General features: G+C 35.8%; 2 protein-coding genes across 2 annotated transcripts; both read left to right on the top strand.

The window, feature by feature from the left end:
* The first annotated feature begins 684 nt into the window (after positions 1-684).
* Positions 685-3,081, top strand: LOC126800592 (squamosa promoter-binding-like protein 13A). Its single transcript, XM_050527978.1, has 3 exons — positions 685-1,274; positions 1,724-1,860; positions 2,352-3,081. The coding sequence occupies exons 1-3, from the start codon at positions 841-843 to the stop codon at positions 2,951-2,953; spliced, it is 1,173 nt and encodes a 390-aa protein (XP_050383935.1). The 5' UTR covers positions 685-840; the 3' UTR covers positions 2,954-3,081.
* A 5,930-nt stretch (positions 3,082-9,011) lies between these two features.
* LOC126800606 (uncharacterized) lies at positions 9,012-9,811 on the top strand. The gene has a single exon (XM_050527997.1). It carries the CDS (start codon positions 9,079-9,081, stop codon positions 9,484-9,486), a length of 408 nt encoding a protein of 135 aa, XP_050383954.1. The 5' UTR covers positions 9,012-9,078; the 3' UTR covers positions 9,487-9,811.
* The last annotated feature ends 9,051 nt before the right edge of the window (positions 9,812-18,862 follow it).

Genomic DNA, 18,862 nt, shown 5'->3' with positions numbered 1-18,862 from the left:
CTGGGTTTTGATGATTGGCTTATGGGGTTTTAGAAAACTCAGAAAAGAAAAATCGAAGTATAATTTTAATAGCATTAGAATCAGAGAAAGAAGAAAAAGAAAATTGATACTCTCTGTTTCTTCTCTATTCAACTTCTGGGAAGTTTTCCTTAGATGATATGAATGTGCAATCAGTAAGTTTTCCTTCAAATTTCCCTCATGTCTCTCTCATCTGGGTCTCCTTTCTCTCTCTCTCCTAATTTCAGTTTGGCAATCAACCCTATTTCAAACTTGACGTTAACGGAGATTTTCGAGTGTTAGTCAAAACCAACACTTGACTCAAACTTCTGTAGTGCTGCCACGCCAGAATGTTGGCCGAAAATGAACCTTCACCTAGTGAGGGGAAGAATTTTCGGGACAAACAGAACAACAGAAGCAGAAGCTGGACAAAGCTCTCAGCCTCAACCTCCCGGTGGTCCACTGGTTCTATTCCTAACCTTGCTGGATTTTTCTGCTCTTTATATAGTGCCCTACAGTGTGGTTCATTTCCTTTTTCTGATAATTAGCTTTTTTTTTAATTAATTAACTAATTTTGTTGCAGTAGTGGGTCATTAGATTAATTTAAATTAGTTGATCTGCTACTCATTGATAATCCAACTTGGGTTTGCACTTTGGACAATTAAGCTTTTGACCTTCCTTCTTTTGGAGGGAACAGTCGTGCTAAACTGCTAGTTATCCCCACCCAATTTTTTGGAGCCTCCTAGCTAGCTCCTGTGTTTTTGCCTTAATATACCTACAGCCTTATGTTGCTAATTGCAGCTGCTACTAGCCTAGCTACAAGGACTTGTGGAGTTAAGAGCCATGGAATGGGACTACAAGGACTTTGCTTGGGATTCAAATGATGATGATCAGTTGGATCATCAGCAAAAGGGAAATGATCTTGCTGCTTTGGTTGGTTCAAGTAGTGCTAGAAGCAGAGGATGTGAATCACCATCATTCAGCTTAGTGGATTTGAAGCTTGGCAGTACTAGTGCTGAAGTGGTTGCTCCAATTGCAATAAAGCCCTCAATTTTAATTTCTTCTTCACCTTTGTCCAGGACCAGAAAGGTTGATCATCATCAGAAAATCAAAGTAGCATCATCGCCTACGCCGACATGCTTGGTCGATGGTTGCAAGGCAGACCTGAGTCGCTGCAGGGAGTATCATCGCCGGCATAGGGTCTGCGAGCTCCACTCCAAGACGCCAATTGTGGTCATCAGATGTCAACAGAAGCGATTCTGCCAGCAGTGCAGCAGGTACATTTTTCATATATGAATCATTCATTTGGTTAATTTAGCCGAGTATGCTATATTGCTATACTTTGATCAGTTTTGATGGACAATTAGTTTTACATGCTTCAATTGCGATTTCAGTTCGATAGACATATTTGCACTTGCTTTTATGATTGAAGTACTACTGTATTAGTTATGGATTCCAGTAATACTTTGGTTTATTGGATTTAAGTTTAGTTGATCCATTAGATATTAGTACGTACTTTTAGTTTTAGGCAGTTGTTCTTATAGTTCAGTCTATCAGTACCTAAGCTCATTAGTGCTATTAGTAAGATCCTTCAGTACCTATTTTTCGAGTCATCAGAAGTTTTTAACAATATGAAAATTATCAATCCTAGTCTGACGTAGATACTACGTGTTCTTTTTTAGCGCGGAACAGCAGATCTTGATCTCATCGAGTGCTAATTGTACAGGTTCCATTCTCTGGTGGAGTTTGATGAGGTGAAGAGAAGCTGCAGAAAACGTCTCAATGGACACAACCAGCGGCGGAGGAAACCTAAACCAGAATCTTTCTACTTTACTTCCAATAATTTCCTCTCCAATTACAAAGGTATGTTCTACATCCTAGCAGACGTACTAAACTTAAAGGACTACTAATACATATATACATGCTTCTGTTACCCACTTCCATTCATCAAATTAATTGGTGAATGTTAGAGATCGAGCTTGCCTAGTTTTGATAGAGCACATTTTCTACTGTTTGCGCTTGTCCATCAGTACTACATGATTCTGTAATTCTTTTCCCTCGCGTTTGCTTTGGGGGCATCTGACCAGTCAAGTTTCAAAATATCATCCAATATTTCATATTAGCTCTCAGAAAAACCAATGGAAATAAAACTTCTCTCAAATTTTAATAGAACGCAGTTTTCAAGTTGAAGCTGGTGAAGATGCAAATTTTGGTGCATTGGTAGCAATCCGTTGCATGCTAATATAGATCATCATTCTAACATATGTTAATTCTCCTTTTCTTGAATTATTTAGTTTGTCGTATTGAAATTGGCCTGAGATTATGGGACTGACATGTTTTTTCACTAAATATAGGCCCCAGAATCTTGCACTTTGGTAGTCCACAGCTATGTGCAACCACCAATGTTAGAAGTTTGTGGCCTTTTGAGGCCAAAAATTCAGCAGATCATCAACCGATGCTGTACAATCGTCACCAGCGGATGCAAGCAGTTGATCACCTACGAATTCCTCCCAATTGCAGCACTGACGATGGAGGAGCCGATAAACAGTTATTTTTCTTGCAGACCAATGACCCTAGAGTTTCATCTTTCAACCAAGCAGCAACCCCTCAAGCTTTTATGCGAGAGTCGTTTCCAACACCAGCTGCAGCTGCAGCCTTACCACAAAGCACAAGGGATGCTGCAGGTCCTGCAATTTCTTTTGATGGTACAACTCGAGGCATTGACTCGAGTTGTGCTCTCTATCTTCTGTCATCGTCAAATCCAACACAAAGTTTGGTGAACAGAAATCTAACTCACTCGGTCCAGTCCAATGTGGTCACTAGTACTGATTCAGGTCATCAGCAACTCCAAATGAAGAGTTTCTCTGAATTCCCATCATACTGTTCACATAATCATGTGGAGGACAAGTATTTTCTGAGGCCTGATCCTGATGGCCTGTTGGACACTGGGACTTAAATGCTTCCAATTCTAATGGAGTGATATTCTCTTCATATTTCGACCAAAAAAAAGAAGAAAGATATTCTCTTCATATGGATAGCGTTTTTATGTATTGAATAAAGTTACTGCTGGGAGATACTCAACTACATATTATTCAGAACTCCCCAATGTCTTTGTTGTTTGCCAAGTCTGCCAAATGCAGATCTTATAAAATTCTTTTCTCCCAGCTGATAGGCAGAGACAAGCTGGTTATTCTGACTTTTTTTTTTCGCTAAAGGAAAAATTATTAAAGAAAAAAAAAACTAGGGGGACATAAACCCAAAACCTCTTAGAACAAAAAAGGCCACTAAAACATAAGCAAGCTAGAAAAAACATAGCCAATTGTATCAAAGATCAAGAGGCACAACATGAGCGCGATTACGGGCAGGGTAAGGATCTCTTGAATCCTTTTTGACCTTCTGTTTTTTCTTTTGAGACTTATGGAAAGATTTGAGAAGATTCTCAACTTCTGGAGATTCACCTTCATCAAACTAGGAACTCAAGGGACTCGTCCCTTCAGATCATATGGATGATGACCTAGGGGTTTTTCATTTTCTAAATCACCCCAATTGAATTTGGTTTGAGGTACACTAGATTCTACCATAGCAGAATCTTTATTAATAGTACCAATCAAAGTGTCCATGTGTTCGACGAACGGTTCTTGTTCATGTGCAACAATGTTCACCTTTTGTTGCATGTGAGCAAGAACCACAAAGCTATTACCCATGGAAATATTAACATTATCATTACTTGAACAATTTGTTGGATTGATGTCTCGATCACTGCTGATTGCAAGCGTAGTGTCAACATTAACAATCGTCCCTTGCAACACATTTTCTTCGATGACATCTGAACTTAGAACAATGTTATCCACAATAGCATCATCGACCACACCATTTTGAGGGGAGTTCTCCATGGCGTTGGGTAATTAATCAACAATTGCATCCTTCCCGTCTGAACACTCTTCATTGTTTGTGTTTGTGTTATGATAAAATAAGAAGTAATTACTATTACTGATTACTGATAAACCATTTTTGCTTATGTAAGAAAGGAACATGTATGTTTGCCAAAATAAAGAGGAATATGTATATTTTTTTTGTTTCTGATTGGACAGAGAAAGGTAACATGTATTAGGGCTGTTAATCGGTTTCGGTTCCTGAAGGAACCGTTGGAACCGAACCGTTTAACAGCAGTTCGGTTCGGTTCCTAGAAAAAAAATGAAGTTAAACAGTAGAACCGAACCGTTTTTAAAACAATTCGGTTCGGTTCGGTTCCTAGAAAAAAATGTATAGGAACCGTTTGGAACCGTTTTGGGACCGAAATCGTTTGCAAAAGAGAGAAATTGCTTTAAACTAAAGTACTAGTCATATTCCATTTGGTGGAGGACATAGACTATCCCCTGATTTGGAATTATCTTGTCTCGAATTATCAATCTTCCATCATTTCTTGTCACCAAATATAAGTATGATATGCTCAAACTAACATCATTCTTGAATTTAAGACAATTTTTTTTGGAACCGTTTTGGAACCGGAACCGCCATGGAACCGTTAGGAACCGAACCGTTCGGTTCCTATTCTGAAAAATACAAGAACCGAACCGTTTAAATAACACGGTTCGGTTTACGGTTCCACCTATTTTTGGCTATTTTGGAACCGTTTACAGCCCTAACATGTATCATGTATGTGATAAGATGACCTTGTCAATTATAAATTGATATTAATCTCAGAAACTAAAGACCTACAAATTTTTCTCGAAACTTAGGATAGCCTGCTAGTTCCATAAAAGTATTTGGTCAGCTCAGCATCACCATATGACCATATCAGACTAATACAAGCTGTATGACTCATGTCATGTCTGTATGACTTTTCCTCAGTTTACTGCTTGATTCATCAATGTGGTTGCTGTTGTTCTTGAATTAGAAGTGGTACATATGATGATGTTGGATAGAGAACTATCAAATCAAAGTTCTCGATACTCATTTTGAGTACCTCTTATAATCTGACCGAGCCTTGCCGATATCTGCCTCTCTATCTACTTAGATTCGAGTTTCAAAAGTTCCCTTCAGATTTCTGAAGTACATGGAACTGGTCACGTACATTTTTGATATGATAGTGCGCGTTTGGTATGGTCTTAGCGTTTAGCGTTTGGTATGGTCTTGGTTCATCAAAAAGTACTAATAATGCCAATTATTATGACCTTTGTATCACGGCTGATTGGAGTTTGGACCTAACTTAGGATTTCATACCTCTGAACTCTCAAGAATCAGTAGAACTTAATTTGTGTTTTGTTTCATGTTTTGCAGGACTAATTTACAGTAGAAGTAGTAGTCGTACATATTGCCTGGAACTATGATTACAAGTATCAGCTACTTCAAAAAGGCATTTTTAAATGTATCACTGCTGTTGATTGAATACCTTGCTCCTTCACCCCCTTGCATGGTCTCCGCCAGTTTCGAGTGATAATAACATCGGTGTTAGCAGGAGGGTAGTACTCGGACCAAATAATAATAATTGGTGAGTTTGAGACCCTCAAACAAAAACAAAATGAGATCTCTACGCGCGTGCACGTCATGATAAGATACTGATGAACGAATTAATGTGGCAAATACTATTTTTCGTGAAAAAAATATGAGTGATCGATCAAGAAATTTCTTTGGAAAATTTAGCAAGATATATACAAAAATTTGTGGACACAAAGCAATCGACATGCAACACTTTTGGATGATGCAAATTTATCCTATGACTTTATGCATCATAGAAGAACAAATTAACTTTAAGAGTCAAAGAATCGAAGAGGAACTTTAGCAAGCTTGCAAATTAAGGGACATTTTATATATATATATATATATATATATATATATATATATATATATATATATATATAGAGAGAGAGAGAGAGAGAGAGAGAGACTCTTGTAGAGACCCTGGCTCCATGTAGTTGTCTATCTAGGGCAAGTACATCACCCAATTCAAATTGCACATTTCAGAAAGAGACTTGATAAGTTGCGCGAAGTCCTTGCATGCAGATCATATCTATATATATTGCCATGGGATCAATATTTAGCTCTTGCACTATGATCTTAATCACGCGCGCGTTAGAGTGAGGCATATACAATTCTCCTTGAACTGGAAACTGGAAGAGAAGAAGTACTACAGGAAGCTGGTCCTCTGATCGAATTGGTAACTGGCCAGGCCAGGCCGCTTGTGTCGACTATTGTTGTATAAATCAGCTTCAGCAGGTAGAATATCTTATCCGTGAAAACGACAAGGAATTTGGCATGCAACTTTATTTCGCTTTCATAGCACCTAAGGTAGTGATTCCGATCAGTGTATAGAACTAGTGTCTAGCACATGCATTATGTCTGTCTCAGTATAACTAAAGCAAACTTATCCACCTGCAACTTGAAGGTATCCTTAACCGCAGCTTCATCCATCACTCGAAAGTAATAGTAAATATCAGATGCTTCTTTGAATTCGATCTGCCTTAATCTCTATCTACTTCCAAATTACTGTATAACGTACGTACTGGTAAATATATATACCAATGTTGCTTCTATAAGCTGTACGTAAGATAACATCAGCCAAAGATTATACAATACGTACTTACACATGGAAAGACCTGGTCGGGTAGCTATCTAGGGTTCAGTACGTACGTAGTGGCGGCGAGGAAGCTCTGCTTCTAACTAAGTCATATGCATTAGGCATGTATCTAGATCATCGATCATGATTCCTGTTAATTTGTGTTGATCTCCATCTCTGCGTTTTCTGCTACATATTTGATTAACAAAGTGCGCTCCAATGGGATCAAAGACCGAGTCGTATGCTAGTGTACTCTGAAAAAGACACTATTCTTATCTATCAGCTGCGATCTTCGGGATTTTGCTTTCCTACTTTTAAATATGCTTTGCCGTAGCTAGTATCTAGCACCCTTAAATCCAACATCACTTAATTAAAACACCATGATTTGTGATTAGCTAGTCAAGACTGAAGAGCTGGCTATAGCGATGAGAATACGCTTATATGCCTCACACATATTTGCAACCATGCATGCAAGTGCACATAATTAAAGTACATATTAGCTAGTTAATTAAGAAGCATGAGGAACTTGCCTACATAGTATATACATCCTCAGATTGATCCTCAGATTGATCCTCTCTACACTCTGTCTTTATTGATCACCCTAACGATGAGCAGTACTTGCTTGATGTTTCTATACTTTAAAACGAAACTCCAAACTTATCATTTTAAAGATGTATTTTCCGCTCGAGTTAATTATGCTTTCTTAGAATTCAAAAAAAAATTCGAGCAGCGGAAAGAAAGAAGATATATACGACTATACGAGTCCAGCCATATATTGAGATGGGGAATCACGAACACGCGATAAGAGATTACTTGTCACCATCTGCCTAATTATGGGTGAAACGACTATATATTATGGAAATTATGTTCTCTTTAATTACGTTTATGATCCCTTAGGATAATATGGGACTATGGGTAGTGCATGTGGTATGGAAGTGGGGAAAGCATAATTTGTGATTACATTTTGCTTAGTTCTCTTTCATTAGCATCTCATCCTTTTGCAACTACCAGATATTCTAGGCTTAAATTCATATTCACTGCCAGAATGTAGTTATCAGTTGACAATACCGTGGTTAATATTAATTAAGACAAATCGTACTACTCTCTGTTTGGTTAGTGCGTTAGGCAATAAGGTTCACTTTTTGACTAGAAATAGTCTATGAAGTACTAAAGAATTAGTCGCAGGATAATTAATTAGTATATTATATGTAAGTGATATATCGTAATATACTAACTGGAAAACGTGTTTCATCAAGTACCTAATTTTGGATGTCTGTAAAGTAGCAACTTAATTATATGTAGTGTGTTAATTAAACCATGCGTATCCATATCCAATGACAAAATGATTCAGGTTTGGCTGAATGATGGACATAATAGAATAAATACGTACACAAGGACTCGAAAGACTCGAGATATTAAGCTTCGAGATATTGAGGCCTTGGGGACCACGACCTGAAAGAAAATGATCTCGAAGAGGTCGATCTATCTACAGTGAAATGAGCTTAAAGTAATAGGATAATTAAAGATATATATGCAAAAGTTAGGAAGGTTTTTGAGGATTTTTTAATTAATTATTACTTAAACATAATTTTTGATCACATTTTTTAATCTCAACCGTTTATATTTTAGGTCTATATAAGTAGAATAAGTAGATTACTTATACAAATTTTCAACCAATTTAGTTATTGTTAAGGTATCAAAGTAGATCACATTAGAACTACGGGGTGTGGTGTAGTGGTTTCTGACCGCGACAACTCTTTAACCATGACTTAAATGTGACATTGGTAAGCGGTTCGATCGTTGACAGAAACATTACACACTCCAGTGTATCTTATGGGCCTATTGTAGCGAAAAGCTCGGCCGTGTTGGGCCACTTGAGGCATTACTGTGGCCAGGGGACCCATGCTGTAATGGTCTGGGCCGGAACCATTTCACACTGACCCCATCAGGGATTAGTCCCATGCCGGAAGAAATACCTTCGGTTGTGGGGATACCCTGATGTTCCGGTTGTGGACTGTCTCTGCTCGCGCTCGTAAGAGCCACATGAGACTAGGGCCCCCCATGTCAGTGGGGTATGGTTCTTTGCCGTGAAAAAAAAGTAGATCAAATTAGTTAACAGATCAAAATTGTCAAATATGAACATTTCAAATTCATAATGAGTAAATCACATTTATAAATATCTTAATAATTTTCAAATTAGATGAAAATTTACAAGAATGATATACTCATATATATCTACAAATTAAACGGTCGAAATTTAAATTTATAATGGATAAGTAGATTAATTAAAGAAGTCATCAACTAGTTCTTAATCATATAATCTTCATTGAAAAAACTTCCACAAAAGTTATAGGAGTCCTCCAATTATTCCACGACTCATGTGCCAAACTGTAGGCTATATATAGACCCCTCAGTTGCACTAAAACATACGAACTTGCCCATTTCCTGTCTACTTTGATCATATATACAAGGAGTGATATCAGTTAGTACTAGAAACCCAGGTGAAGAGTAATCAGGTCGATCCGATGGAGTCGAATCGTAAGCGCAGAGGGTTCATGAAGGGGAAGTTGGTGCCATTCTATCGTGCTTCCAAACCTTCGTCAATCTCAACTACTACAACCAATACAACTAGCAAGCAGTCTAGCATGCAATACATGATGAGCAGCAAGGTTAAGCCGAGCCAGGCCTATCCCTTACCGTCTTCAGTAGGGTTTCTGGTTCACAACCATAAGGACTATCATGTCATCGCAACTCAGGCTCAGGCTCAACCTAAACAGAAGATTACCTTCATAGTTCCACCTTCTCATGATCGCAAGCAGCAGCAGCAGCAACAGGTCGATCATAACCTTGTTGGTGATGACATGGTTGATATGAAGGCGGCAACCTATATTTCATCAGTTCAAGAACGTTTCAAGCTTGAACGTAACAATTAACTCGATCATGATCGACCCATATTTTAAGTCCCATATATACCTAGAAACTAGAAATTAAAGGTTCTAGCCAGCTACCTATTAGTATATCTAGACATCTAGCTACAATCTAGCTAAGTCATCAAACAGTTTGGTCGATCTCGTGATAAGTCATCCCCGAATATAAATATGTCCTGGAAGAAAGATTTGTTTTACGTGTATGTAGAGATCGGATTAGGAGACGTGCTTGGTTTTCATTATTTGTTGATTAAAAATTGCTGGTATGATTGATATTTCTGGCATGTTAATCTATCTAGGTGCTTATTGCGTAGATTGAGTTCTGGCAGATATATAATGCAGAATTACAATTAAGCATGATTTATTGTATTACTACTGCAGTCTACATTCAGCAGGCATCCATGTTCAAGTCACAGTTGCCTTGTTAATCTACCATTAGCCATGATACGCCCCGAATCTTTTTTCCCGTATAGCGTCGTTAAGTGTAACGACTCTAAAAGTTGACTTTTTGATGTGTATATTTTTTTGGGGAAAACTTCATTTACGAAAGTTGTAGGGCTCGTCAATACGAATTTGTGGACATGCGACACGCTTAAATCGGAGTTCGTATGTAGAAGTTATGAATCAAAAGAGCAATTGGGCATTTTTAGAATTTAGTATAAATAGGAGTATAAAATGAAAAAAAATTCAAAATTTGTTTCTTGCCACTATTCATCGTCGGAACCCCGATTTCTTCTATATTGGCGATCTCCGCCGTCCGGCCACCAATCAACGTGCCACCGGTTCCGTCCGAACCACCTCACCATTCTTCATCGTTTGGTACTAGCCATGACGCCCACCAACCGCCTTGTGCGACGCCGTGATGATCGAAAAATTCGGTAGAAGTACACGCTGCCGTACGGCCTCTTTCCGGTGACACCGGAGCTCGGGCTGTTGCAGATCAGAAAATCCTTCCCCTCTGGACTAGAATCGACCGGTTTAGAGCTTCAAATTGAGCTAGATCAAGAATTGGATTTCGGTGCACTGTTCCGACATTCCCTTGCGTTTTTCGGCCACTTATCGGCCGATCTGGGCTTCGACACCGTCATGAAAAATGTTTGTTTTTGGGTGATCTATGACTTTCATGTTGGGGTCGAGTTGATTTTCGAGAGGTTGGAGAGTGGTGGCGCAGGGAGCCCACGCGCACCACTGTGGCGGCGTGTGCTGCCATTGTTAGAGCAGTAAGTCACTCCATCGTGTAATATATGTCGATACGAACTTATCGATGTCTTAACTGTTGAATTTGGTTATCGTATAAGATTTTTAATTTAGATTATCATTATAAATAATAATGTATTATTGCCGTAGGCTTTGGGTTTATTTATTGTTGGTTGTGATGTGATTGTCGTGATTGATAATGGATGTGGTGTTGTGTGTTTGATGGGTGATGGTTATGATATTAATTGTGTGTGTGTCAGTTGTGATGTTGTGTTTGTGATACAAATCGGATTTGGGTGCAGCCACCTTTATTATAAAATGTTTATCGTTCTTTAATGATCTAACTTGGGTTTCAGAGCGTAAACTCAAGTTGGGTTATCATAGTGGTATCAACAATATACTAGTGGAATGGTGTGTTTAAACGTTTAGTTAATTGATTATGAATATGTTGATGCTTTTGTGATGGGTTAATGCTATGTTTGAGATGGTGACTGTATATTGTTTACGAATGAGACTCAGGGTTATATTTTGGGGCTTGTGTCAGATATTTTTAAGAGAGTGAGGGGAACCGGAAGAGAGGGGATGAACAAAAAGCAGTATTGATATTACTGAGTCGCTAGAAGAGAGAGGATGTACTAGCAGACTGATAGAGATTAGAAAGGAAAGGACTAGTAACTCGCCGAGTGTCGTATGGCCTCGAGTTTACTTCCCAGTGGACATCGTTATAAGTATAAATTTATACGGTTAGGTGTTTATAGAATGTTGTATGATTGTTTTAACCCCGTCGTCTTAGTGGGTTGGATGGTTACGGTATAAGACGAGCTATGAGCCCCAGGGGTCCAATGAGATTAGGTAACGAACATTGCATACTCCGTAAGGCATTTTGAATTATATTTATGATTTGTGTTTGTGGAGGTGGTGGAATTGTGAGGAGCACGGAGGCTCCAGGTGTTGAGGTTGGATTTGAAATATTGGAAGTGTCTTTTTGTGCAGGTATGGTTGGCTACTTTCAGGGGAGACTATGCCGAAATTTTTAGTATATCTCATTTGATAGTAGCCCTCGCACGATTTGCCTTGATATTAGGGTTTATTTTTGGGCGGGTCGTGTCAAGCCAATGTTCTAAAAAACGCTAGGCGCTAGTCGGACGGATTATTGGGGACTAGCGCCTAAAAGACTAGTCGGGGACTAGGCGGTTTATATATTTAATTAATTTTTTTATTTGTAATAACATATACAAATTAAAATAACGTTATGAGAATGTATTTTAATAGTTCAGAATAAGAAAAATACTAAAAATAATAGATGAATCAAATGTTCAACATGCAACAATGTTCTTAAAAAATATATAAAAGAGAAATGTAAATAAGCAAATTAAAATCTTCCAAGCCTATGACTCACGTTCTTCTTCTCTAACTCCCTCCACTACTCCCTCCATATCAGTCTCAAACTCAAATTGCATTTTGCTTTGTCCTCATCGGTAGACTTCTTACAAGATGGTACATTCCTCTTGATGCTAGCAATATGTTGTTTGATTCGATATATTTCATCACTCACTACTTTTCCACACAATTTAGATTGAATTCGATCCAAATTTGTACCTTTCACCAACTCCCCATAATCTCATCCAACATCTCCCGAACCACGTTTTAATGCTTTTATCAATTGCTTACATACCGGTAGATGCCAACAAAGAATTAGTGCCACTTACCATTACCTTGCCAATCCTATATAAGATTAATTAAGGAACTTTAACTTCAAATAAAATTCAACCAACACTAAATCGAAACTCTATCATCTAAATGATCTAATGATTCATCTACACACTAGACATATACACAGCAAGTCAGCAATACAGGTTATATAGTTAGTGCAACAATAGACAAAACGCAAGACACAGCAAGTCATATACAAAAGATATATACACAGCAAGTCACTAACACCAAGTAAGCAATAGGCAAGATCAGGTCAGTCAATTCAATTAGTAAAGTCTCTTGTTCATGTGTTTCAACACTTGCTGCAATTTTCAGCATCCAGTACTATAGGCAACCGTCGTACTTACTTCATAGACCTACATGTAGTAGCGGATCTAGGATTGAAATGCTACGAGGGCTAATTTGATGTGAAGCGTAAAATTGCTTTTATTTGCGCGGAGTGCAAAAATTTTCTCTCTCCTTATATTAGGTATGTCGATATTTGTTATCAGAATGTAGCATTTTCAAATTAATCTCTACACACCTCTGTTTTATCTTTCATTATGTATTTATCTCGCCTGATGTTAATTAATAAACTTCACTACTTTGATTATAATTTCCAAATAGGCAAATAAAATACTCAATCTCTGATCACAGTCACTAGCCATTCTGTAACAGATAGTACATACTAACACCTAATTTCGATTCCAAATTTCCAATCATTCTATATCAATACTTTAACCAACAAACCCATATACCAAAAATCTCAAATCATTCCAAATCAAATCAATCATTCTATAAGCTAAAATTTGATTCAATTTTGAAAGAGATTAGAGGAAAAGTGCTAAACTTATGGACTGGTTAAGAGCTTCAGCGGCGTGCACGGGGAAGTGGAGAACGGCGACAAGCAATGGCAAGTGGTGAGTGGTAACATGCAGGCTTAAACGAGAACTCGAGAAGATGATTAGAAGAAGAGGCTGAAGAGCAGATCAGCAAAAGCAGACGAGAAAATCTTCAGAGATTGAAAGAAGAAGACGCGAAAGTGTGAGAGACAGAGAGAGACTCGTGCTGATGTTTTAAATTTTTTTTAATAGAGGGTTGAGTTTTTTTATGGGTTATATTCACCTGGGATCCGCCCCTGCCTACATGCTTTGAATGCAATATAATCACTTTCTTTGTATATGCCATACCAATCATTAGTGAAAAAAGTCAAGAAACTATAACCTGGAAAAAAGAAGAGAAGATGGAACTTCTAAAACTATATGATCCTGATACATGATATCATGTAATAAAAGTAAAATATCATCAAAAACGAATTTCAGACACATCTTGATTTTGAACTCACATGTAATATATATATATATACATACGGGGCTTTTCAGGTAAGGAGGTCTTTATCTTAGTTTAAGGTACGGATTTTCATTTTTGACCAACTTTTCGATCGAGTTTTCACATCTCGACCGTCCAATATCTAGGTTATAACGTATAGATCATCTCCACAAAATTACAGCCGATTCCATCACCGTTAATGTACTCATAACTTCGATTTTCTACTCAAAATATGAACGGTTTAGGTTCGGCAAATTCAATATGTCCATTGGTTTTGATTAGTTCGATACCTTAACGATCATGAAATCGGCTGAAATTTTGTGGAGATGATCTATACGTTATAACCTAGATATTGGACGGTCGAGATGTGAAAAATCGATCGAAAAGTTGGTCAAAAATGAAAATCCGTACCTTAAACTAAGATAAAGACCTCCTTACCTAAAAAGCCCCGTATATATATATATATATATATATATATATATATATATATAGTTCTTATCCAGAATGAAGTTTCACTCTGAAATTACAGAGTGAAGTTCCAATTTTGACACACTTTTCGGTCAAATTTTTTCACTATAAGTTATTCAATATTTAGGTATGCTATTCAAGATCATCTCTACAAAATTTCATCCAATTTGACAATATTTGAGCTTTTAAAATTGGGATTTACACGAACGGTTCACGTTGAACAGTTTTAATTCATTCATTGATTTAATCTAATTTCAATACCTTAACGATATCCGAATTAGATGAAATTTTGTATAGATGATCTTGAATATCATACCTAAATATTGAATCGCTTATGGTGAAAAATTTTGACCGAAAAGTGTGCCAAAATTGGAACTTCACTCTGTAATTTCAGAGTGAAGCTTCACTCTGGATAGGGACTATATATATATATATATATATATGATACCTTCGTACCATTACATCATGGGCTGTAATACAGTTAAACCAAACACACCAATACATAAAAAAATGTTGAATTTGAAATCAAGAACAAGATTTCAAATTTTCAATCACACCCAATATAATAAGAACATAAACAGATCCAAACAACAATAGACAAAAACACAATAAAGATCATAACCATAAATATGCAACAAGAAAATGAGAAGAAATTTATAGGGGGTCGTGAACCGGAGTAGCAATGAAAGCTTCAACATCAAAATCAAACCAAGAGCGAATAGCCTTGGTCACAATTGACGAACTTGGAATGAAAGCTTCAACTCAGAGAGAGTGTGACTACTGTGGCGCCGCGTCTTTTAACAGTCGGAGAGAGAGAGGCAGAGAGCGCACTAGTGCACGACTAGGGATTTAAAGAAGCAGAGCTGCAGAGGCTGGGTTCTAAATTTATAGGTTTTGCTTTGCCGATCGGGATTGAGGGAGGTGAGAGGAGGCACTACTTGGAGGCGTAGATTTTTAGTTAAAGTGAATTAAAGTGAGAGACGAAGGGATATGTGAGTATCCGAGCACGCATAAAGGGTAGATGAGGGGGGGGGGGGGGGTGGGGGAATTAGAGTAGCGCCTACAAACCGCCTAAACCACCCAAGAACTGCCTAAATCGTTTCACCCAAGATCCGCCTAAACCACCCAGAACCTGCCTAGGCAGCCGTTTTTGACCCTAATGCCCAGACAACCCGCCTATGTTAAAATCGGAACGGCAGGCTAGCGTCTACGCGGCCGCCTAGCCCGTTTTTAGAACATTGCTATTAGCTAGTTAATATCTTCTAGCATAGTTCCCATCTTTTAGTTTTAGATTAATGTTGTCAGTGCTGTGTAGTTTGGTGATCGACTTCTCTTTAACTTCGGACCTCGGTAGATCTTGATACCCATACTCTTTAAGGAAAGCCATTGGCTTCATATATATATATATATATGACCATAAGGAGGTCTTTATTTATTCTTATTTTTATGGCACGAATTTTCATATTTGACCAACTTTTCGATCGAGTTTTTTCATCCACACCGTCCAATATCTAGGTAATAATAAATAGATTATCTCCACAAAATTTTAGCTGATTTGATGATTGTTAATGTATCAAACTAATCAAAAACAATGGACGAATTGAATTCTACCGAACCTAAACCGTTCATATTTTGAGTAAAAAATCGAAGTTATAAGTATTTTAATGATTTTCAAAATGACTTAAATTTTGTAGAGATGATCTATACGTTATTACTTAGATATTAGATGGTGAAAATATTAAAAATCGATCAAAAAGTTGATCAAAATGAAAATATGTACTGTAAGAATAAATAAGAACATCCTTAGGGAAAAAACCTTTTATATATATATATATATATATTTGTTTATTTATATATACTGATATTATTCTTGCAACAGTTAAGAGTAATCAACAACTAGTATGGGTGCGTCATCGTGGGCGGGCTCGTGGCTAGGTATATTCCTAATTGTTAATAGTTTAATACTTTTGCAGGATGTTGTGTGTTCTATTGCTTTCTTACTAAAGTGAACAGAATCCTATAAATTTCTATTCTCCTCCTCTTCAAGTCGTAAAATTCTATATCAATATCTCCGACGATATGTCGATATGCATGTATATAATTACAAATTCACGTACACATAGGCCTCTAAAATTGCAACTATATAATATTTGACGTACAAAATCGTATGCAAGCATATACTAGCTCCGTATGACAGTGAAAGACACTTGCCTCGATCAAAATTCTGAATAACATAAAACCAAGAGGAAACGAGCTTGAAGACAGATATAATATTTTGTATCGATGATTAGGTCTATGGAGAACCAATAGTGCATCACTGTATCAGTTACATTATCATGGCGCCTTTTGCGGAAGAAAATTATAAAATCCAGTAAGCTTACAAGAATACAGGGAACATATATATAGTTGCTCAATGAAACTTAGATTGCAAGCTTTTTCCAGCTATGCTATAGTACTGATGCTCACAGTTGATGTTAACTGTAATTATTAAATTAGAGCAATCTCCAACAACTATCCTATAAGTTTTACATTAGGAAAGTTACATGCTTCAAAACCTATAGTTTTCTCTATTTTAGAGTGTTCTCTAAAAGGGAGCTTCTATTAATACTTCTAAAAACAGTATTTAGACATTCTTACTCAGTAGACATTCATTTTGCTTTTATAGATACCTAGAATAATACTATTTAAACCTTCAAAGATTTTCTAAAATGTCAATTATCTATTTTGATATATCAAATCATACTACTATCTATTAATTTTTTTCGACTCTATTTCAAATTCATTTATTCTATACAACTCGAAAAATGCATAATAATCACACAAACTATATTCTTGAATTAATTCGATCATTCTCCACTCGTTTTCTAAATTCATAATAAATTGATAAACTATATTTTTCATTCATTGATAGTAACATCAACGTATATGAAATATTTTAACCTCTAACTAACGAGTTTTGTTCATCAACATATATCAAATAATCTAACCTCTAATGAATAAGTTTTATTTTTTTGGCTCAAATTGAAGTTTATGAGAAATTATAGATAGTTATATAGTTTATACATTAAATCATCCACATTCAATTTGATGTTTATCAACTACATTAAATTTTTGACTAATAATGTTGATAAAAAAGGAAGGTAATCAATTAAATCATTTAATGTAATTTGATATCTCATTTTGGATTGTTTAGAAATAAATATAAAAGATAATTATCTACATTTGTATTTTATAATAGATAAGTAAACAATTATTTCCCTTCTTGTATTTTTATTTTTATATGTTGTTTTTTGGTAATTTCATATGCATTGACTAAGTCAAAACTATCTAGGAAAAATATGGAGGTCAAAATGTCATTTTAGGAGGTATGAATAGAAACCCCATCTCCAAAATCTTTAGGGAATGCTGTAAATTTAGGGAATTCGCTATCGTCGTTCAATGCATTCATTTTATTGGAGATAACTATAGGAAATTTGTTGGAGTGAAATAGGCTTATTTTTTCGTAAAGTAAAGAAAAATAAAAAAGGGAATTTAATTTACACCCAATTTTCAAGACATCTTTTAAATAAAACTCATTAAATATACATTTTCAATAGACACCTAAAATGTGCTGATTGTGATACATTTTATGTCTTATTTTATGTAATATTTATAAATTACCATCATTTAATTATAACATCAACATAATTAAAAACCTTAATTAATGATTTTTATATTAAATATCTTAATTATGGGTTTCTTCTTTAATGCTAATTTTTTTGTTGTTTCAATCAATTTAATTATTATTGTGAGAATCATGGACTATTTTCACAATTTTCTGAAAAATTTAGGTGAAAGAAAATTCATTATTTATACATAACATATAATCATAAATAATATAAATATAAATACATCTTTTTTATTTAATAATTTTTTCCTAGAAAAAAAAATTACACATGTAATCCTAGCACTAGTAAACAAGACCTATGACTATTATAGTATTTGTTCAAGTTAATTTGAGTCTCACAAACTCTGATTTATAGAAAATTTATTTATATTTTTTATGTATGACACATAAATATTAAACACCTATATATTAGATTCTTATTTTTATTATCCCTATTAGTTAGGTTTCCTAATAAATTATACCTATGATTGTGGAATACATACATATATATAACTTATTGTGATCAATGTTAAGTTACTCAAACTTTACTTAGTTAATATGTAGATGAAAATTGTAAATGGTTGAGAGCAAAAGGTTCTCTCGATCAAGTTTAAACATGAAATAATAATATACTTAAAACAAGAGAAAAGATTGCTAAAGAAAAATAATAATGTACCTTGCAATTAGACATTTTTTTAGTATGAACATCAAGGCATTAGTGTGAAGCTTAGGATTGAAATGCAATATTCCAATCTGTTGTTCAAACTCTTTTCTCCTTTCTTCCCTCTTCTTCAATTCTTTCAAAATATTTCTTCAATCAGCTCACTAAGACATATGCAAAAAGTAATATGGACACTTACATTCTTCCCTTACTTTGAAACAAGAATACAAATCTTTCTGAAGATTCTAATCAAAGTCTTTAGGAAAGAAATGGAATACTTCTATGAAGAGAATATATATAATCAAGTGAGTAAAGAAAATATAAAATAAGGTAAGAAATTAAGAATGTAAAATTTATGAGAAAGTTGAATTCAACTAAATTTTTGCTTA

Source organism: Argentina anserina, chromosome 6, assembly GCF_933775445.1.
Source record: "Argentina anserina chromosome 6, drPotAnse1.1, whole genome shotgun sequence".
Taxonomy (NCBI): Eukaryota; Viridiplantae; Streptophyta; class Magnoliopsida; order Rosales; family Rosaceae; genus Argentina; species Argentina anserina.
The sequence above is the reverse complement of the archived record's forward strand: the minus strand, read 5'-3'. Positions and strand labels throughout refer to the sequence as shown.